At 41.1% G+C, this 22,556-nt stretch overlaps 1 protein-coding gene across 4 annotated transcripts in view; it reads right to left on the reverse strand.

Moving 5' to 3' along the window:
* Window positions 1–22,556, reverse strand: part of LOC101470214 (gamma-aminobutyric acid type B receptor subunit 1) — a 129,277-nt gene that overhangs the window by 15,025 nt on the left and 91,696 nt on the right. For all 4 annotated transcript variants that reach the window (XM_076886117.1, XM_076886118.1, XM_076886120.1 and 1 more), the window contains 4 exons: window positions 16,381–16,531; window positions 10,530–10,662; window positions 3,723–3,839; window positions 2,371–2,481 (listed from right to left, as the gene is read on the reverse strand). In XM_076886117.1, the coding sequence (XP_076742232.1) occupies window positions 2,371–2,481; window positions 3,723–3,839; window positions 10,530–10,662; window positions 16,381–16,531 (512 nt within the window). The remainder of the gene's footprint in view (window positions 1–2,370; window positions 2,482–3,722; window positions 3,840–10,529; window positions 10,663–16,380; window positions 16,532–22,556) is intronic.

Consider the following 22,556-nt stretch of genomic DNA (forward strand, 5'->3'; position numbering starts at 1 on the left):
TGTGGTGAGGACACAAATGAGGACTAACATGAGAGTTTAGGGCTTTGCGCAGGTTTTAAACAGAACGTTCTGTCTCTGTTTGTCTGGATGCGAGCTATTCCTGCTGCTCCGGCTCGTCTTGGTCACTTCCGTTTTTTCCTACACAGACAAAATCATCTCTTACTCAGTTTCAACATCCCTGCTCTCATCCACTCCAATCTCCTCCCTTCATCTGTGGCTCTGCTCTGTGATGTTTCATCTCACACACTGCAGTTTCTCTGTTTTACAGCGTATTTTGCCCCAGTGTTTTTACTCGCCGCAGCTCTCACAGCATTGTTTTCAGCTGCAGCAGGCAGCCGTTTTTAGCAAGAAAGCTGCAAAAGCCCACTGTGCACAGTTAGTAACTAGCTAGTGAATATAGTAGCTCATTTAGCAGCCAAAGAGCCAGATATTTCTCTCAGAGGTTAGCAGAGAATAAAAAGAGACCTAAAAGAAATTCAATTGGTTACCAGAAAGCTTGTTATGCCACTATTCAGTTTGGAAATAAAGTAAAACTTGAATATAGATTTTTTTAAAATTGCCAGTTATTGGACTTTAATTTTAATAGATTTCAAATCAAAGCAAACAGCCAAACTGTCCTTCAACTAATATCTCTTCAAGCTGGTGTGGATAAGCAAGTATCACATCATCCATTATCAATGTGTTCTGAGCTCAAAGTGAGTTCAGCAATGTTTCATTTTTCCCCACTGTGACACATCAAAATGGCTCATTATGATATCAAAAAACACAAAACATAGAAGCATTAACTGAATTTGGACACTAAGGGGATAAAAAGCAGCAAAGGAATATGTAGCCATCTCTTTATGCTGCAGGTTTTCCAGCGTTCCCTCTCTATGTTGAACTTTAACTTTGGTCAGCTACATATTTTAAGGAATATCCCTCAGTTTTTAGCTGCTAACTTCAACACAGACTGACTGACTGCTGTGTAGTGCTCAGCAGGTAACACAGGGCACCTTAATGGGAGGTTTTTCTTCTCTGAAAATTATTGTCTGTGTTATTATTGAAAAGAATTAAAAAGAAGTTTAAAAGGTAGATTGAAACGGTTAAAAAAGTAAAGATGGGTATTCGGTTACCCCGCAGTCTTACAAATGACCAGCAGGGGGAGCCTCCCGTGGTTTCGATAAGAAGTCAGCGTGTGCAGAAATTTGTGGAAAAACGACCTTTCTGCCATGTTGGTTACATTTACGTTTGTTTATACATTAATAAAAACTTTCCTGCTGAGCTTATGGTCAAGTTTTGTTTCATAAAAAATTGTAAATTCATTAAGAGTCAAATAAATACAAACTTTGGTTGCTTTAAAGAAGCTGCTTTGTGAGAGTGCAGTGTTTCTATGTCAGAGTCATAACGCTCGTGTCAAAGATTCAAAATAACTACTGTATGATGTTACAGGCACCACATCTATTTCTCTGTATACTCTGTAGTGAAAAAATACTCCATATCCCTTCACTACAGGGAAAAAATGATTTTTTTTCCTAAACTGTAAGAGCTGAAAATGAGCAAGCCTGAAGATTCAAACAGACAGAACCATTTTTTAAAATATACTAATGGTGTGTTTAAAGTACTATTACAATTTAATGGAAGCCGTTGGTATGAAGAAACAAAGCATGATGGGTGACCCAATCACAAGCGCACAGTTATGATTCTTACAACACTTGAACAGCGGCTTAGCATCAATCGCACCGGCCCGCGTGTCCATTTTCTAAAGTTATTGTTCATAATGTGAACGTAGTACAAGACCACAGCAACGGCAGCAATACTTTACTTTGTAGTAAGTGTATGCAAAACAGCAAAACGGCATGCTGCTCATCATTTAGAGTATGAAGAATAAAATGGGTACAAGTTTTTAGTCCTTGAATAAAGGTGGTTAAAACATACGATCCTACAGAGAGGCAGGGATAAACTTGCTCACAATAGAGATGCCACAGGGTAACCTGTGCTTTTAACAGACATCAAGCACAGATCAACATATAACGGCTACATTTGGCTGCTCCCTTATTCAGCAGGTAGCTGAGCCGGTTTGATTTGACAGGTTTTTACACCGGATGCCCTCCCTGGTGTAACTCCCAAAGGATTTGCGTCTCCTCCCGGGATAAATATATAAAAGTCCTAAATATCAGTGTTCCAGTGCTACTGCTCATCTGCGCTTAAACATGATATTTATCCCTGGTTCAAACTGTGCTCTTTGAGTCAAGATGAATCCAAATGAAAGAACAATTCTTCAGTCGCGACCGAGCGTCTCATTACTGTGTTTCTGACTGATGGCTGTGGCTGCACAGTCTGTGCAAACGGGCGGTGACACACAAATGATCTCATCTGTCTCTAGTACTCTACCTCCTTAGTGATGTGCAGAGGATCCACAATCTGCCAGATCATGAGTGACAGGAAGTCGATAGCCAGCAGCACCCCGACCGTTGCGTAGAGTTTCCACGGCTCCAAGTGTTGCTGTGTGAGTCGGAGACAGAGACACACAAACAGAAACACAAGAGTCATCACTATCCAAGGGCATCACGAGCTGGTCCGCAAACAAAGACAAACTACCAGGACAAATAATGCGACAGGCGTCCTTGTGATTTCTGGATGACTGGGCACGAATTGTCTCTCCGAATGTGTGTCTTGACAGAGTGTGCGTTTTCAGAAGCAGCAGGAGTTTGTGTGCGGCTACAGAGCCCGTATTTGCACCTGAAATCATCGTTTATACAAACTGAGATGACACTGCTTTCGTGTGGAAGCGAGCGCTATCAATTCTATTATTCTTTACTTGAGCTATAATGGAAGCAATAAAGCCGTAACCGAAAAACAAGCAACAAAAATGAGCTTTCCCACTTTGCTCCCCCCTCTCTCCAGCTTTTTTTTTTTAACTTCAGCCATGCTGGCTCACGCACAGCACCTCCAACATTGTAACAGCCATTCAAGCGTGGAACAACCAAAACTGAAGAATAAAATAAAGAAGAAAACACATTACACAGTCCTGGGCCGCCTCTTCACTTGAGTTGCATGAAAAATGACTTGAAAAGCGCCCATTGTCCCCTCCATTTGTGAAAGTTTCTTTAAATACTCTCACTGAGCTCTCTGGCAAATTGCCCTTCTGTGGACAGGAAGAGAACTGAAAGTCAACCTGATTCGTTCTGCTTTGGCTCAAATAATAAAGCCCCGAAGGCTGGATTTCTGCATTGAACTTTAATACTCATCCATATTCATAAATATTCCATAAATGGCTTAATCTCTTATTCTTCTGATTAGGTCTTAGAAATTCCCACAACACATCACAGACTGGCAATATCTTACTGGCTGCAGGATACACTATCTTTAAAGAGGGTAAAAACTAACACAAACACAGAACTAGATACAAACTCTGCTCCAGCATGCAAACAAATGTGATGACGAGGGAATCGGGAGCTCAGACTCTTTCGTCTCCATGTGTGCTTTACGTGTACAGTATCTGTATCAGTGTGTGTCCAACCCTTATCCGTGCTCTCTGCTAGTGGATGATGCAACGCTCGCCCCTCAGAAGCTTATGTTACTACGAAGGCTGCACAGTTTTTTTTAAAGAACTTTTTTATCAGCCGGTGCCACACACGCCGCGTGGCCTGTGCCCGCCATCCCATCCTTTCTCTGCTCTCCGGAGATGCCCGAGAGGCTAATCCCAACCGCCCTCGATTCCTCTCCGCCTCCATCCTGCTCACCTTCTTCTTCTCCTTCTTCTCATCCTTCTTGGTGAAGAGGGTGTGGACCCACCAGATCTTGGTGAACATGCTGCCGTACGCCAGGCTAAAGCCGAGGCCGAGGAGCCACAGGCGGAACTGCAGGAGAACAGAGAGGAGCAAAAGTGGAGTAGAGAAGGAGGAATGAGAGGATTAGGCTCGAGGAGAGGATTTTCATTTTAAAATACCTTTATTCAAGGATACGGCAAAGTTTGGACATGTTTACTCATTCACAGGTTTTTCATTACTTTTAGATTTTATACACTTTAAGAAAAAAGCTATTGAGCAGCACATTTGAATTATATCACAAGTTAAAAAGAAAAAACTTCAAAGAGATTCTTTGAAGCAGCCAATTTTTAGTGTAATCTTTGCACTCTTCACTCTCTTAACTAGCTTAATGAACATTTCCAAACAGAAGTTTTCATACATAGACCACTTATTGACTGCTCTTCCTTCACTCTGCGCTTCAGTTCATCCCATCTCAGCTGGGTTTAGGTCGGTAATGGTGGAGGTCACAGGATCTGATGCCGCTTGAGATAATCACCTCAGAATTATAATCAAACTAGTCCTTTTTCACATAGTACTTAAAGGAAATAGTCCCACTTACTTTTAGAGCGTTATTTTATTTATATTTGTCTATTTTAGTTATTCGCGCTGACGCAACCGAGTATCACGCAGATTTTGTACTCGGGAAAGCTTAAGGACTAATATGGCTAATGTCAGATCCAGATGCATCTTTTAGGTTTCCATAATGTTTGAAAACAGCTCAAACAGCCGTCACTGAGCCTACAGTTGCTGTTTTTGTTCATTGTTCTGCTTTCAGAGTAATGATGCTTCCATCCAGCTCAAACCAGAGAGGTCAGTGTGCCTCTGCAGGGTGCTGCGGTAGCCACACTGCCTTTAATTGTGAATGAATCTCCAGCAGTGTTGAGAGGAAAGCCCCCTACACCAGCAGTCTCCAAAGTTTTTTGCGCCACGGACCGGTTTATGCCCGACAATATTTTCATGGACCGGCCTTTAAGGTGTCGCGGATAAATACAACAAAATAAAACTAGTACCGGTACCGAAAAAAAGAAAATTTATTCATAACACACATGAAAAGACCCAGGAAAACCGAGTAAACGATAAAAACGATAACAAAATAACGCTGAAAACCGATAAAAACCCTGAAAAGCAGACATTTCACACCTGAGCCTCAACTCTCGCGGCCCGGTACCAAAGACTGACGGACCGGTACCGGTCCAAGGCCCGGGGCTTGGGGACCGCTGATTAAGAGGACCCGAGGGAAGCTCGGAAAGCTAAGCAGAAGTAATTTGGAGAGGAGAGTGACTGCTGTTGGTTGAAAAGAGAGGTACAAAAACTTCAGTGGTGTGGAAACATTATGGGTTCGTGGAGTCAGACGTGGATCAAGTAGACACAGTGTGTAAACTTTGCAACAGTGTCGTAGCTGCACCACAGAGCAACACTGCAAAGTTCACTAAACATAGATGTTTACATTTTTCATTGATTTTTTATATTGCAAACATTTGCACTGTTATCAGTATTTGCACACTATTTTATATTATTTTTTAAAGTCATTATTCAACACATTGTTACTGTTAAATAAATATCGTCAAATAATCGAGATCTCAATTTCAGTGAAAATAATCCTGATTATCATTTTTGCCATAATCGAGCAGCCCTATCTCGAGCATAGCACAGAGCAGCTTAAACACTATGACCAGTATTAAACTTACCAACTAGAACCACAGAAGAATCCCAGTCTGTTGGAAAAATGTGAAATAGTTGCAACTTTGTGTTCAAGTACACAAACATATAAACCAGATTGCTGTTGCAGTCTATCAGTTTTCTTCCTGTTAAAGGGAAGTTTTTTCTTCCCACTGTCACCAAGTGCTAGCTTGATTGTAGGGTATTTATTTTACAATATAAAGCACCTCGAGACGACTACTGTTCAGATCTTTTGCTTATATAAAGAAAACTGGATTGAATTAAAGCACTAAATAAAATAATGACAAATTTTCTGTATTTGCATCTTTCATATATGGAGATCAGTGCCTTTGTGCTGCATGGGGACGTTTGAGTTAAGTGATGTTTGTTAAGAATTCCAACACGGCCATTATTAAATAACAACGAAACAAACAAAATCTTTATCTTAATGGAAAGAAAATCCCATTAAAGCTGTATATGGCTCTGTGTTTTCATTCTTTAAAATCCAACCCATCCACAATAGGAGGAGAGGGACGAGTTAGCAAGAGGAGAGTAGCAGAGAGGGTGAGATGAACAAAAGAAAAAAGGAGAATGAGAGAATGGGGGTAGACAGACACACTGATAGATATATAAGGGGAGAGTGGGAGAGTAAAGTATGGGGTGCAAAAAAGATAGATGACAAGGTGAGATGCAGAGAGCGGGCAATAGTAGGGGAGAGATAATATGAATCCCAAGAGATGGCGAGATTGCAGGAACAGAAAAAAGGAGAAGAAGGTCAGAGGCAGAGTGCAAGAGAGAGGCAGAACAAAGCATGAGAGGGAATAACTGGACAGGGACAAAGAGCAGAGAAGCGACAGAAATGGAAATCTCCGCCTGCTACACAAAGGCTCGACATGGGTGACAGAGACATACTCCCACTCCTCATTAGCGCTGGGATCCCATCGTCTGTGCCATCCCGACACCCAGAAAGTCGTGGCCGCAACAACGAATGCCAAAATCATTTCAAACGCTTAATGAATTTTGACAGTGTTTAAACTTTGGTCGTCTTTCATGCGCTAAATAAGCACGATCAAAACCCTGAGCTGACTGCTGTCTGGTTTGCAGGTGTGCGCGTGCCACAGGCGACGAATATCACAGCTGTCCGTGCGTCATGACACCTAAACGTGGGCTTGCTTAAAGTAGACACAATTTCACAGAAGGGTAGAGCTTTACTAAACCTGACAGCTGTATCTGAAAAGTGCAAAAACATAAGCAAATGTGTTAAACAGATGCATATAAACAATCCTGATTTGAGAGCTCATGCAGCTGGACCAGTCACTTCCAATTCATGTTTCCAGAAACTATGTAAAACTTTCCAAAGAGGATCCTGGAGGATCTGGGACTAATAATGGATTGGATTTATATAGCGCTTTTCAAGGCACCCAAAGCGCTTTACAATGCCACTATTCATTCACTCTCACATCCACACACTGGTGGAGGCAGCTACAGTTGTAGCCACAGCTGCTCTGGGGCAGACTGACAGAAGCGAGGCTGCCATATCGCGCCATCGGCCCCTCTGGCCAACACCAGTAGGCAAGTAGGGTAAAGTGTCTTGCCCAAGGACACAACGACCAGGACAGAGAGCCCGGGGATCGAACCGGCAACCTTCCGGTTACAGATATGCTTCCCAACCCCCTGAGCCACTAAAACTATATCTGTGTAATTCACTTCCCTGTGTGCACGCAGCAACATGACAGCTTTAATTAAATGCTGAAACAAGAGAGGGAAAAGCTATTTAAACCATGTGACACCCTATTTATAACCTGTGAAAGGTAATTCAACAAAAATAACACATGCACACCCAAAGAGCACGTTATTAGTCCACTTGCACTGTATAACAAAAACCGTCTTCTGGACAAAAAGTGTTTTTTCCCCCTTGATCCTCAAAGACAGAGAAAATACCTGCAGGCCATTTAATTAGTTACACCTTGCTGGTAACAGGTTGGTTTCAATTCTTCATGGCATTGATTCAACAAGCGAGCCTGAAACGTTCCTCTGAGGTTTTGGACCATACTGACACGACAGCATCACTCAGTTAAAAAAGATTTGTTGGCTGCACATCCATGATGTGAATCTCCTGTTCCACCACAGCACAAAGGTGCTCTATTGCACTGACTGGATCGATCTGGTGACCGCTTCCCCAGTAAGAAAATATTAGCACACCTTTACACCACCGACAGCCTGAACTGTTGATACGACACCAAATGGATCCATGCTTTCATGTTGTTTTTACCAAATTCTGAAACTACCTTCTCAGAGCAAGCGACGTTTTTCCACTATGAAGCTTGTACGCAAGATTAATGCAGATCTGTAATCACTCATCTGCTGCTAGTCTATTATTTAAATCACTTTCGCTTTCCCGCGCTGTCAAACTCGGTGCTGACATCATTGCTCTAGTCCAATCATCTTCTTGCCGCCTTGTTCTCAGCCGCTGCTGTGCATGCATTAAATCTCAGAGCTCTTCTGTCATCCTCCCTTTCGTACTCCCTCAGAAAAGCAGGACTCTCCACACTTCACCTCACAACTTTCTACAGAGGCACCATTGAAAACATCCTGACACAAGGTTTTACAGCTTGGTTTGGCAGCTGCAAGTCCTGCGAGAAGCGTTAACTTAATAGGATAGTTAAGACTGCCAGGAGGATTGTTGGTGCCCCTCTCTCATCACTGGAGGAGATCTACAAACAGCGCTGCATACGCAGAGCTATCTCCATCATCAGAGACCCCCACCACCCCTCCCATGGCCTGTTCTCCCTCCTGCCGTCTGGCAAGAGGTACAGGAGCATCAGCTGGAGAACCACCAGGATGCTGGAAGGGTTCTTTGCACAAGCCGTGAGACTGATAAATGGACTGTGCCCTGTTCTACTGGGATTCTGTTCAATTCGATGTGTTGTGCATCCAGAGATGCTTTTCCACGTAACTTGATTGTAGCGATTCGAGTCTACGTTGCCTTCCTATCAGCTCCAAGGAGTCTGGCCATTCTCCTCTGACCTCTGGCATCATCAAGGCATTTTCACCCAGAGAACTGCTGCTCACTGAGTTTTCTCTTTTTCAGAACATTTTGTAAACCTTACAAACCTTACCGGTTCAGATAGAGGGGGAGGAGGTGGAGGTGGTCAACAAGTACAAGTACCTCGGGCTGTGGGTGGACAATAAACTGGACTGGTCATGCAACACAGAGCACCTGTATAAAAAAGCCCAAAGCCGACTGTACTTCCTCAGGAGGCTGAGGTCTTTTAACATCTGCAGGAAGCTCCTGAGGATGTTTTACCAGTCGGTGGTTGCTGGAGTACTTTTCTATGCTGTGGTGTGCTGGGGGAGCAGCACAGCAAAGAAGGACTCATCCAGGCTGGAGAAACTGATCAGGAAGGCTAGCTCTGTGGTCAGCATGAAGCTGGACACTCTGGTGACAGTGGCAGAGAAAAGGACATTAAAGAAACTGATGGACATTATGAACAATGCTGGGCATCCTCTGCACACGGCCATTAACAACCAGAAGAGTCTGTTCAGTGACAGGTTGCTTCTCCCAAAGACAAGAACTAACAGACTTAAAAACTCCTTTGTCCCACACGCCATCAGACTGTTTAACTCCTCTCTGGAGGGGAGAGGGAGGGGAGACAGGAGGACAAAGGAGGGGGGAACAACTAAGCTGTAGTGCCTCTTCACCTCACTGTACAATACCTTTGTGCAATACTTTTGTAAATAGTCAACGGTGCAATAGACTCAATACTTGAAATGTGCAATTCACTTGTATTTTTATTCCTATTTATTCTATTTATCCCCTTCGTATATTTTATTTATATTGTCTCTGTATTTATATATATGTGTGTGTGTATAACTCTGTAACTTCTGTCGGTGCTGTGCTTTTTTGGAAATCGAATTTCCCAGAGGAACCCACCCGAGGGATTAATAAAGTTCTATCTAAGTTCTAATCTAAGACGTTATGTAGGAAAATCCCCATAGATCAGCAGTTTGTGAAACACAGACCAGTCCATCTGGCACCAACAACCTTTCTGATGCTCAGTCTGAACTTCAGCAGGTCACCTTGGCTATGCACTGCTGCCACATGATTGGCTTATTAGATATTTGTCTTAGTGAACAGTTAAACAGGTGTGCCAAATAAAGTGGCCGTGTCCTGACACTACTAACCTACTAACTAGTTTCACATTGTTATCAACAATCAGAATTAAAATATTCTTAAACCAACCAAGTAATTTTTATGCTAGCAGGGTGATGTGTTGGATTAACTATAGCATCCCAGCTGAATTTTGTTTTTATTGATTGTTTTTTATTCTGTCTATACGTTTATCACCTGTTCCTCTATCGATGTCTCTGACTGAAGGAGGTGAGACTCAGTTCATTTTGTGAGGAAGATGAGTGATTTTTTCCCCCCTTTTTAACAAGAACACACAGGGCCTGAAGAAAAAAACCACTTCATGTTGGTTTCACTTTTCACTCCTCCCTGAGTACATCACCTGGAAAAGTATCACACATTAAAACAGAATTTCACTCACCAAAAATAGAGCACATTCTTGGAAGCTCTGTTATTAAAAATTACACGCACGGCAACCCAAATTACTGGTCTGCTCTAAAAAGAAGCAACAATGCAAAGCACCCTCAAACACTTCAATTCTGCAACTCCAGTGAGCTGAGGAGAAGTGTAACAGCTTCTAGAGGAAACATCGACCCGTCTGTCAAAGCACACGTGAACTTTAAGCCTTAATAAAAGGAACATTAAAAATATATATCCCCTGCACCCCTCACACATACAGTTATGAAGCTGTAAATTAACTATAGAGTCCTGAGCTACTTTTGTGCACTTCTGCATTTAAAGTCCATGAGGATTGTTTTACTTTTGGAGCCACTCAAGAAAGTTTTTGGCCTCATTTTTCAGTCCAATAATGTGTCTTGTTGATGCTTATCAAGTTCTCAGCTACTGGTATCACATCACTAGAAAAATATATTTGTAGCTACAATAACACGATTACTCCTCTTCACTTCTGGCTACTACTTGCCCTTCCCTCCCTGTGTCGTTTTCTTTGTTACCTGGCAGACGACGGGGAACTGAGACTTCTGGACATGGTGACCATCAATCCCCAGCGGGAACACAGCAGCGAGCGCCATCATGCAGCCCACCGCTGTCATGTTGTTCAGGTAGGGCTGTGAGTTCTGGATGTACCTGAAATTGTAACAGATTCACACAGGAACACAAATAAAGAGAAAAAAAACACAATAAGAAAAAACATGTTTCAGCTTAAAGGTAGATTCAATGACTTTGTAAGCAGGCGATAATTGTTTTGTTGCGAGCTCCAAGAAAGCTCATCCTTTTTTTGTAGGTTTTTTTAAATTAAAATGTTATCATCCTGATTTGCTTGTTTGGACGGTCTCCTGGCGTATTCATCACACTGAGAAGGTCCAAATATAGAAACACTCTTCCTCCCCGGGCATCTCCTTTGATGTGTGATTGGCACTCATTAGTCTAATTAGTGCAGACAGAAGGCGACGTCCTATCTTCTGTGAGCAGTGCAAGAGGACAATTTTAGGTGAGGCATTTTTTCACCGTACAGCCACAAAGAAAAAAAGGTTATTTGTTGTGTGCACGGCATTAGATGGATAAAATACAGGAAAAATCATTAGTCTGCTTTGTAGAGGTTTTTATCACAAACACACAAACACAAAAGGTCAGGGTGTTTTCTTGCTGTATCTTCACAGGAAAGATTGCCAAAGAGAGAATGACTCACTTCCTAGGGATCACAGATACCTGTAAAAATCTAACAGTTGAGTACTGTCTGATTTAGTTGAGGGGATTTAATTCAATAACCTTCTAAACAGAGTTTAACATTTGCCACAGTAGCAAACATTCCCCGTGGAGGTGCACTATTTACCTCTCTTTCATGAAGTAAACACTTTTTATTGCCAGTGTGTGAACAGACTGTTCAGCTTAAAAACTCAGATCTTCCCTCCACAGCATGGCTTTTGTCCCGTCTTCCTCCCCTCGCCCCCTACCGGTCACGGCAGACGGCCGCCCATCTCTGAGCCTGGTTCCGCTGGATGTTTCTTCCTGTTAAAAGGGAGTTTTTCCTTCCCACTGTTGCCATGTGCTTGCTCAAAAGGGATTGTTTGATTGATGGGGTTTTCTTTGTATTACTGTAGGGTCTTGTACCTTACAATATAAAGTACAATAACCTCCTAAGACCCGAACTCTTTCATGACATGCATATTTAATTTCTCTTTGCTATTTCGGCTGATTGGGACCTGATGAATGTAAAAACAAAGAATTATCTTTTTACCAAATTTTGCGCTCCAAGGGCCTGATATCCACATATGAGCTCATTCGTTTTAAATTTTGATAGAACGGTGGCAGCATAATGTCCTCGTAAGTGTATATCAGGCCCTTGTAGAGCAAAATTTAGTAGTGTGGTCTAGACAACCCAGAATGTGATGTCTGCATGTGTAGACGCCAGGTCCTAGGAGGTTTCAGCCAACTGCTGTTGTGCTTTGGTGCTACAAAATAATTTAACTGAATTAAAAAGGTTCTCTTGGTCGCCTCCATAAGCCTGTGGACTGACTCGTTCTTCACTGGGGTTTCTATACATGTAATTTGATTATCAGAATTCCTATGGAAGCAGTACATGTGTACTTTGTAGTGGATCTGAGGCTGGATTTACCTCATTTTAAGACCTGCTAAGGACCACATGACTTTTATTATGGTATGAAAAACCTGGAGTACTTTCTTTTTACCATTTCTGCATTTGTTGGTTTCCCAGTTATACAACATACATGGCATCCAGTAGTCAATATAAAACAGTGGAGCCTAAGAGTAGGATAGTGTAATCGGTGCTAGCACACACACTGCATGTGAGCATAAGCTGCACCCAAATGCAGGCAACACTGCTGAATACGACTAATAACAATAGTTTTCTGGAAGCTGCACAGTGTCTTTAAGCTCTCTGTGGTCTACACCCTGCTTTGAAAAATCAGATGAAAGTTTTGCCTCTGCACTGCAGCTGCAGCAGTCATATTTAAAAACGATAGTGAGTGTGGGAGAAGAGACAGGAGCTAAATGGACAATCAAGAAGAAAAAACAGGCACAGTGATTTCTCTCTGTTCAAGACAATGTGTTTATTTAAATTCCTCCAGGGACCTTCTCAGCATTATAATGTTCCCAAGAAGAGATTTAGTTTCAATTTAAGAGTTTTTAATATATTCTGCTCAGGCTGCCGATCTCCTGCAGCAGAGTGTGCACGTTTGACTCTTTTATCCCATTGACCTGCCCTTGCACATCCCCGGGGGGCCGCACTGCTTATTTACAGCACAGCTCCACACTCATGTAGAGCGCATACAAACATACATTCACATGTACACTCTCTGACTCGCTAACGAATGCTAGAACATCTGAAGTAACCTTTCAGTCTGTTATATACCATTGACGTATGAGGTGCTGCGGGGGTTATTCTCTGACATGAAGTGTTGCTTTCTCCTTTTATTATGCACAGCGTTGAACTGCTGCTTTGAATTATGATTGATTGAGGCCAGTGTTGGAAGAAAAACTGTCATTTTTTTCCCCTTCTGTGCTCGATTTTTATCTCTGCATGACTGCTCTCACACGATAACAGTATGTGATGTATGTGACACCAGGGAGCATAAATATATAGATCAGAAGCATTAGAGTGCTGCACAGCCTGCTGTCAGTCACCACAATTTGGTTTCTGTATCCTGCGCTAATGCAAAATTACCCATTTAATGAGTCAGTATGACTTTGTCGTTTGCTTAAAAAAAGCCTGTGCCAACCAGAACTGGGCCAGAACCAATGAAACAAATATCCAGGGTTTCAGGATGCAAATCCCTTACAAGAAATGTTAACCACTAATCAAATATAAGTATTTTTCCTGTTGCCTGTAGTGCTGTGTTTCCCAGTATTGGAGATCGTGTAGAGATGTCTGCCTTCCGATGAATGTAATGGAAATAAATTGTATTTGCCTTGTGGTGCTCAGAGCAAGAAAACACTGAAAATCAGTAGCTTTTCAGTCTCATTCCTGAAAGCAGAATCAGTTCGTTGGACGATGTTTGAAAGGTTCCAGAAAACACAATAATGACTTTACTTCAGGTGAAAACTGTAAACTACCAAGTACATGCCAACCTCACAGCAGTAAGTTACTGGAACATACACTATATATAAAAATGTGTGCAGCCACTGTGACACTGAGTCTGAGAATAAACTTTAATCTGACTGTATTTCAAAACCAAACATGACAACAGATGGATCTGACTGTGAGACCAAGGATGCAGGAAGCTCATTGGCTAATTCTCCTTCCTGACTGTAATAATTACCAAAGCGTTATAAAATGTACTCCATGTTGATTTTTTTATATCCTGAAAGTTGCGATTGAGCGCATAAAGTCATCAGCCAAGTGTTTACTGAGGTCAAAGAGTCAATGAGCTGAGGGCTGGGGACCGGTGCTTTAAACTATCTTAAACTATAATTTCGCCCAAACTCTGAATGCTTTGCAGCTTTATTTGAAGCAACAGAAATAAAGCATGGCAAATACTACATCCATGTTTATAAGATGGCCTCTTTGACCTTTGAAAAATGGTTCTGGTTTTTTTCTCTCGTAACAAATATTGCTTGAAGCCAGTACAGGGTGTTTCAGGGATGAAGATGTTAACTATACATGTAAGTGCCTCCACGGGATTCTCATGGCTGATCACATAAAGTCCATTTTGACTGCTCAGATTAAAGATGCACATCTAAATGGTCTGAATGGAATGAGTCCATGTGATCTGTGCTGTTCACACCACTCTGCATTTGGGAAGGCTGGACTAGTGTAATTCCTTATTATCCAGTGGTCCTAGAAGCTGAACTGAAAGAGAGATTATACGTCTCGTTTATTAGCTTCTCTTTATTGGCTCACTGTTAAATTGAATTCCTTCTCCTTGTGCTCAAAGTGCTGAATGATTAGCCAACATCATAACTTCATAGTATCATTTTATCCTAATAGAACACTTTGCTCTCAGACTGCAGGTCTACTTGTGTTCTTAGAGTTTCTCAAATTAAAATGGGAGGCAGAGCCTTCAGCTTCCAGGTCCCTCTCCTGTGCAACCGACTCCCAGTTCAGGTTCAGGAGACAGACACCCTCTGCTTTTAAGAGCAGGCTTCAAAATGTCCTTTTTTTAAAAAAAAAAGCTTATAGTTGGGGGTGGATCAGGCGACCTTGAACCATCCTTTAGTCATGCCGCTAGATGGATGTGCTTTTGGGGGACTTCCCATGATGCGCTGAGCACTTCACTCCCCAGGTGTTTATATGGCATTATTGCAGCTCATGTTTGTTGTTTGTGGTTTTTGTACGCTCTAAAATTCAGCTCAGTGAAAAAACCCAGATCTGAGTCACTTTTTCCTGCTCTATAAACGCAGCTGAAGAGCAAACATCTGTTTCTCCGTTTGAGGCGAACCAAATTAACTGAACTACAGGTGTGAAATCACCTGGAAGGTCAAACATTTGCTGAACTTTATTGTAGCTGCAGCTGAGACATCGAAAGGTCACACGTGTCAGATTCAGTTCGTTGGATTTCTCGTCTGTGATTGCTTTTGACTCATTCGTTGTTTTAAGGTGGATTGATTTTGGAGTTTTGTCTCCTAACAAGGCAGCTGGTGCAAACCTGTTTTGTGAAAACATCTTACTGAATATATTTGATTTGATCTGACTCGCACTGTTTTGGCTGCTGAAAGCAGCCCGTGGTGAAATTGTCTTTGAAATATAATCAAAGGTGGAGGAGGGCCTGATTGGCACACTCGAGTCAGCCAGAGATCCTCAGAAGAACAAACCTCTCCAGCTTTCCAAAGAAAAAAATAAATAAGTAAATCTCCTGATAAGCTTGTGGACTTGTGGGACTGTAAATCACTTTGACCCAGGTCAAACATAAAAATACTATGTTAAAGAGACCTCAGAGATATTCTCCACTGGCTTCACAGACATGTATTAAGCTCATAAATCCTAGTTCAAAAGGCAGTTTTTTTTAAAGTGAATTTATTTGCATTTGCTCTAGAGCTACGTTTAAGCTGTGACAATGAAACCAGCAGCAAGATAGCAAAAAAAGCCATGCCCAAACTGGAGACACAGCATGCCATTCATTTACATTAACCTCAAAGGAGAAGAAGGTCTCTGAGAATTATTTTGAGCTCTGTTTTAAATCCAAGAAAAACTCAAAGTCACGCTTGGAGTGCAAACACAGTGAGTGATGAGGTCTCTGTGAGCAGCAGGAGGTTGTTACAAGATCTGATTTCCTCTGACTTCACAGATTTTTATCCAAACAGATGACTTTTGTGTAACAAAGCTGTCTCTTGAATCTTTGAGACATGACTCTGTCGGTCCTCATTAGTTTCGGCTGTTTGACCATTTCATCTGTAACTCCATCTTAAAAGGAAGATTTTCCTTGCGTGACTTAACCACAGCTAATTTCAAGATCCAAACTTTGTGGCATTAACAGTCTTTAAAACCTAAAAACAATTAATTAAGTAAAGCATGAAAACAAAATAATTACTACACTTGAAAAGCTGACACTATAACATTTTGGATTTATTTAAAAATCGAATTAAGTCTCAAAATTGTTGGAGCATAATTTTTCTGTTGAGTTTTAGAGTAAAACATACAGTTATTTAAAAATGTCTGGTGTGCTCACAAAGGCACTCATTTATATTCAAACACACTTTCACTGACACACACTTGAATCCAAAGTAAACAAGTAAAAGGCTTGTGCAGGAGAAGCAGCTTATACAATGACCTCTCCAAAAAAACTCAAAGCAAGATAAACAGAACGACAGTGAATGCAAAATAATAAGCGAAGACTACGAGGGGAGAATATTTCAGGCTATGTGGATGTCGAGTGTTCGAGGACTCACCGGACATTCCCGTTATAGATGTTGAAGGTTAGACAGACGATGCCGAGCAGGATGCCGAGGCCGGCGAAGACGGACACGGCTGCAAACAGCTTTTGAGACAGGTACCTGTATTCGTCAATCACCACTGTCCGATCGGCCGGAGGCCCAGCACCTGAACAGAGAGAGAGAAAAGAAATAAAGGGAGGGAAAATGCTTCTACTGCTCGGATACTCCCAACATCCCATTAATGAGACAATAACCTTTAAAGACCTCCTTTACTCACAGCTTCAAATAATTACCCTTGGCAACTGGGTGAGGGCCGCACTGGGTTGTACTGTCATCCAGAGCACTTTAAGGATGATGATACGATGTTCTTTATATGTTAGATGTAACTCTTTAACAACAGCTCCTAAATATGTAGCTTAATACTTCTTTTAATACTTTTCACAGGCAGTTACATCCCAAAAAGCATTGATGGGAAAAACTTCAACCTCATAAATAATAATAATAATAATGGATTGCATTTATATAGCGCTTTTCAAGGCACCCAAAGCGCTTTACAATGCCACTATTCATTCACTCTCACATTCACACACTGGTGGAGGCAAGCTACAAGTGTAGCCACAGATGCCCTGGGGCAGACTGACAGAAGCCAGGCTGCCATATCGCGCCATCGGCCCCTCTGGCCATCACCAGTAGTCAGTAGGTGAAGTGTCTTGACCAGGACAGAGAGCCCGGGGATCGAACTGGCGACCTTCCGGTTACAGATACGCTTCCCAATTATTTATTGTATAACTACTGTAACGATTTGTACTTTGGTGTATTTACATGCTTGACTTTAAAGTAAAAAACTCTTACCTGAAAAGTGAGTGATGTCACAAGAAACATGCTTAAAACTTGCCTGTTTCCATAGCTACCCCCTCATAACAACTATATTTTTGCTGATTCCAGCTTCTTAAATGTGATGATTAGACATGTTTAGATGAAAGAGCCTTCTCTCATAATTGTGTCATTTTAAAGATTAAACAATGAGTCCATTAATCATGAAAACAGTCATTTGTTTAATTGGCTGGGAAATAACCGCTCATTGCTATTCCACTGCCCTTCCTGCTTTTATTCTGTGAACATGACCAGTCAGTGCCGGTGATGATTGCACAGTTCATTTCAATTTCAGATGCCTGACTAACAGAGACTTCTTGTTCTATGTGTGCATCGGAGCAAATATCCTGGTTAAAAGCAAATCCACGGTTCCTTATATTTGCAACGGAAGCCAAGACAATGGCAACCAAAGCAGCGGTTCTACACATCCTCGCTAAACATGAATGAATGTCTCAATACACGACTGCACAAACTGCTCGAGCAGCATTAAGAATCTAATAATTAAAGTACCATTTAGTGTTGTTAAGTAGAAACCATAACTCCTGATAACTTTTCATAATGACTGAGTCACTGAAGCTTCTCAGGCTGATTCGATGCATTTTTAAAGACAATTTCTATCGCCTTTCTATCTTTATTAGATAGATTCAGTAGTTACAGAAAAGGGTGAAAGAGAGCAGGAGAAGAACCGTGATTCAACATTCAGTGTTAAAAGATTTGTTCTTAAACACAAAATTACATTCAATAATGCAGCAGTATCTAAAGTGAAGTATCATCTCTGCCTTCATGCTCACTCGCTCTCACAAACTGCTCCTTTGTTCTCTCTCTCTCTCCTTCTCTTATTTAAAGGAGTCTAGAAGCAGGTGAAATGTTTAAACATGAATAACATGAATCCTGAGTGTCTGATGGGCATTTAAATAAGGTCAGAAAGCCATACTTAAATTAGGATGAAGCAGTTTAAAGTGCCACTGGTGAAACTTTGTCCCAATACGATGTACCACGTCAGCATTCTGAAAACCTGACAGGTGCACAGATGTTGCAGAGACTGATGATTGTGGTCAAAAACATCATCATCAGTTGGAATAGTGACAACAGGTAAAAGAATACCACGATAAGACAGCTTAAAGCTTTTAATAATGCTTTTCTTTTTTTAAAGCATACATTATAAATTATAACCTCCACACCAAGAGCTGCATGGCAGCACGATGTTTAGCACTTCTGAAGCAAGAAGGTTCCTGGTTTAAATCCAGCGTCTGGCCGAGGCCTTTCTGTGTGGAGTTAGCGCGTTCTCGCTGCCTGACTTCCTCCCACAGTCCGACGTCATGCAGTTGGTGGCGTGATGCTTTTAAATTCCCCCCGAGGTATGAATGTGCATGATTTTATTAACCCTTTAAGACCTACCATAGAACCAAGTTCGCCAGAGCTTATATTATATTTTTACATGCTGTGGAGCCATTTTTGGGAGCATTTCAAGTTGCTATACATCAATACAACCATTATAGCCCAAACTTTAATAATATGTCTGCATTAGGTGCATAGTAATTACATAAATTGCAAAAAACTGCAATAAACTACAAAAAAATTGAAAATCGTTTTTGTTTTTTTAACATATATTTCTAGTTAGAGAAATTTAAGAGGCTTATCCCTCAAAACTGTAAATACAAAAAAGTTACACAAACTAGTTTCCCACCACAGGAAATTTATTTTGAGTGTCTTCATAGTTTTATTTTTGAAATACACCAATTTTTATATACTGCAGGAAAAACGAAAATAAATATTATAGTGCAAATTTGCAAAATAACAGCATATGCATCAAAATAAACTATTTCCAGCAGTGCAATATGAGTCTTAAGCATCCCAGAAACGACACAGAAAGTCATAAAGTCAAACATAACTTTTTAAAACACATAACAAGTAAAACACAAGCTCATAAGGCCCCGATCGTAAAAAACTACATTTCCGCAAAATGACGTCACTTCCGGTTTCGGGCAGGTCATGCGGTCATGTGATAGTTCGCGCTGATGGACGTAGGAAGTGTTACAAACAGCTGATAGATCGGCGAAGCGTGTTTTTGTTGCTGCAAGTGATTTTTATGCAGTTTTTGCAAAGCTATATGTGGAAGGAAACTGTGACCTAGGACAAGCTGATGGCATAAGATGTAAGTACAACTCCTCCAGTTTCATATGCAAAAAAAATTATTGCGCTAGCTTACTTGGTTGCAGAGCTACCGGGATTTAAAAATAGTTACGCAAAACAGAGCGTGCCCGCTCCGATCGGCTGTAAAGGGTTAACTTACAGTGTCAGTGTGAGGTAGTGAGATTGTGTGGTTATAATTTATACTTTGAAAACATTTTTGTCCACCTGTCATTTATTCAGGTGAGTATTTTTGAACTAGTTGAATAATATTTTGAGCTAAATGCATTTTTCTAGATCAGACCATGAAAACAAATCATGGAAGAAAATCATGGAGGCCACAATCTCAATATCTGTCCATCACTGAAAAACCCTGAAAACCCCCCCAAAACATGCTGTGTTTTCTTGAAAAAAGACTCTCAGTCTCAAGCATGTCACTTGGTGCTGATAGAAAAGTTCTTTCATTGTTCAGGTAGTCATGACTCGACATGCCACGTAATCATATGTGCTGCTGTGTGTGGAAGTGACAAAAACTGCAGTTCCTCTAATGGCCGTTTGGCAATGGCACAAAATACAAGTCAGTCCCCATAGACATGCATGTTAAAATGCCCAACTTTGCAGTATTGAAAATCACATACAGATAAACAGTTCTGGGGTGTGTGGATAGATTCCAGTTTTTAAATGAGTCAGTCCAGTTTTTTGATGGTCAGTGCACCGGACCTTGTTGTGAAAAGGTTATCTTATCACATTTTCATTGTTCATGGCCAAAAGCATTCATAGTCTCAGTCAGAAACCATGGTTAACTTTCTAACATGCAGCACACCATTTAAATCAAATATCATGATGATAAGAGCACCAAACAGCACTGACTTCATTAGACCAGCAACAAACACCAGTGAGTAACAGTGGAGGCCACAGAGGAGCTAGCATTTGCTCAGGAAACAGAGCCGAGGAGAGGAGCGGGAGCCAGAGACGACAACAGAATGCCAATTAAGTTCAAAATAATTCCTTCACCAGTGCTTCGCTCGACCCAGTAACCACAGCTTCACTGCACCTGTGTGAGTGACTCAGTGTGACTTAGCGGGATTGAAGTGGAAAGTATGTCAGAGAAGTTGCCGCAACAGCAAGAAAAACGCTGCTAGCTGCGGTCACCTTACTTAGTCATCCACAAAAAGGGGGAATGTGGGTGCAGTGAAGTAGTTACTGAAGGAGAAGTGAGCCACGATACACAGCAAAGCGAGTTAGTAAACCAGCTTTGGTCCAACTCTGCATCAAATCATTCGACAAACAATATAAAATACAGTGAGATGCAGACCATCTAGGAAGTTTGTGTTTCAGTTGTGGTTGGTTCATTTCTTGTAGTTTCTCTCTAATTAGCTGTGCATGTCTGAGCGTTACATACATAGAAGCTAACCAAGCTCACTGGTGTTAGCTGATAGCTAGCACTCCACCCTCTCATCTAAATATTACACCGTCTGGACTCAAAAAGTTCATCAAGTGCTACAGTGTAAAGTCCACCAACCAATGGGCTGGCATCATTATGTCGACGTCCATCGTGTAAATAAAGTCTAAAGTGAAACTTGTGGCAGAAAAAAAAATGTGTCCAGGTTCAAATTCAGAAAGAAATCCAGCCATTATTTAAAAAAGTGACAGAAAGCCCAGCAGCGCTGTCCTCAGTCAGGAGATTGATACCTCAAGAGGTCGGCTATTACCCTCCCCCTCCCTGTAAAAGTGTGAATAGGTGTGGTTACAGGTTATATGTTCTTAGGGTAGTGGTGATAATGGATCTTTCAAGGAGACAGTTTAGAAAATAGAGTACTACATCTGAGTTTGTGCTCAGTCTGAGCTTTTACTGCCAGTGGAGCAGACAGTGCTACGTGATAGCGTCTCATTCTCGTCTGTACTCACCAGATTTTTCATTTTGTGATTTAGCTCATCTCCAAAATGTAAAAGTTAATGGTGTTTTAAAAAGAAAAGCTGATATAAAAATCAGCATTATCCTAAAAATAAAGACGGGATAACCGAGCTTCTAAGAAATAATCACTCTAGATGTTGAAAATGTCGAACTGCTGGAAAAGTGTGTCATTTTTATTTATTTCTTTTTATCCCTGGAGGAAGGACACGTCGGCACTTGCTCTACTTTTTTCCACCTACAGCTCTATTCAGTTTTATTTATATGATACCAGTAGACAGGGATGCTTCTCTCTTCAGTATCTATTTTTTGGGGTTAATGGTCACACAGTGTCACATTCTGTCATGCCAGTTCAGAATCAGAATCAGAATCAGAATACTTTATTGATCCCTGGGGGAAATTATTTTTTGTTACAGTGCTCCATTTTAAACCAACACAGTTAACACAGTTTTTCCAGTAATGGGTTTCAATAGGAAGTATATTTGAAGCATGTATTTTGTCTAGAGAAAGTGTGTGTGTGTCAGCAAATCTTTGAAAGACAACAACTGTATTTAAATCCAAACCAGCATCTTTTCCCGCACTGGTGTTAATGGCCAAGCAATCAGTAACCTATGACATCATGAAGGAACATGAACATCCCTCCAGCCCCTCTAATCTAAATCCAATCCAGAACATATTGATTTTACATATATGGACACAAATCAGAAGATGAAAGAACAGATAGCAAAGGTTGTGCTCAGATACATGAAATAATCTTTGACAAATCATGTTGAGGAAGAAAAATAAACAAGACTGATTATTTCACAAACTGCCTTCACACCAAAAAGAATACTTACCGACCGGTGCCGCTGTTATCAATGATCTGCCTTCTAATTTATATATGCATATGTGACCACACACAACACTTAAACACACACACACCACAGGACGCACTCCGAAGCTACCCTGCAGCTTCACAAGTTCTCTGTATAATCTGCACTGGTCACTTCACTTTATTGTTATTGATATTTATATTTAAAAGTGCAATACTGTAATTTTCTGCTGCTCATTCCTGTGCAATATCCCATCTGCCCTCCCGTCATATTTCTTTTCAAGATTTTCTTATTTAATCACTAGTGTACATATATTTATATTTATAGATACATATATATTTAGTCGTCTTTTCTCTTTTACCATGTCTCTCTAATATTTTGCTCCTTACTATTTTTCTATTTTTTTTATTATTTTATTTTATTATATTTTCTCCTACTGTATCATGCTGCTGAGTGACTGCTGC

Source organism: Maylandia zebra, linkage group LG1 (genome assembly GCF_041146795.1).
Source record: "Maylandia zebra isolate NMK-2024a linkage group LG1, Mzebra_GT3a, whole genome shotgun sequence".
Classification (NCBI taxonomy): Eukaryota; Metazoa; Chordata; class Actinopteri; order Cichliformes; family Cichlidae; genus Maylandia; species Maylandia zebra.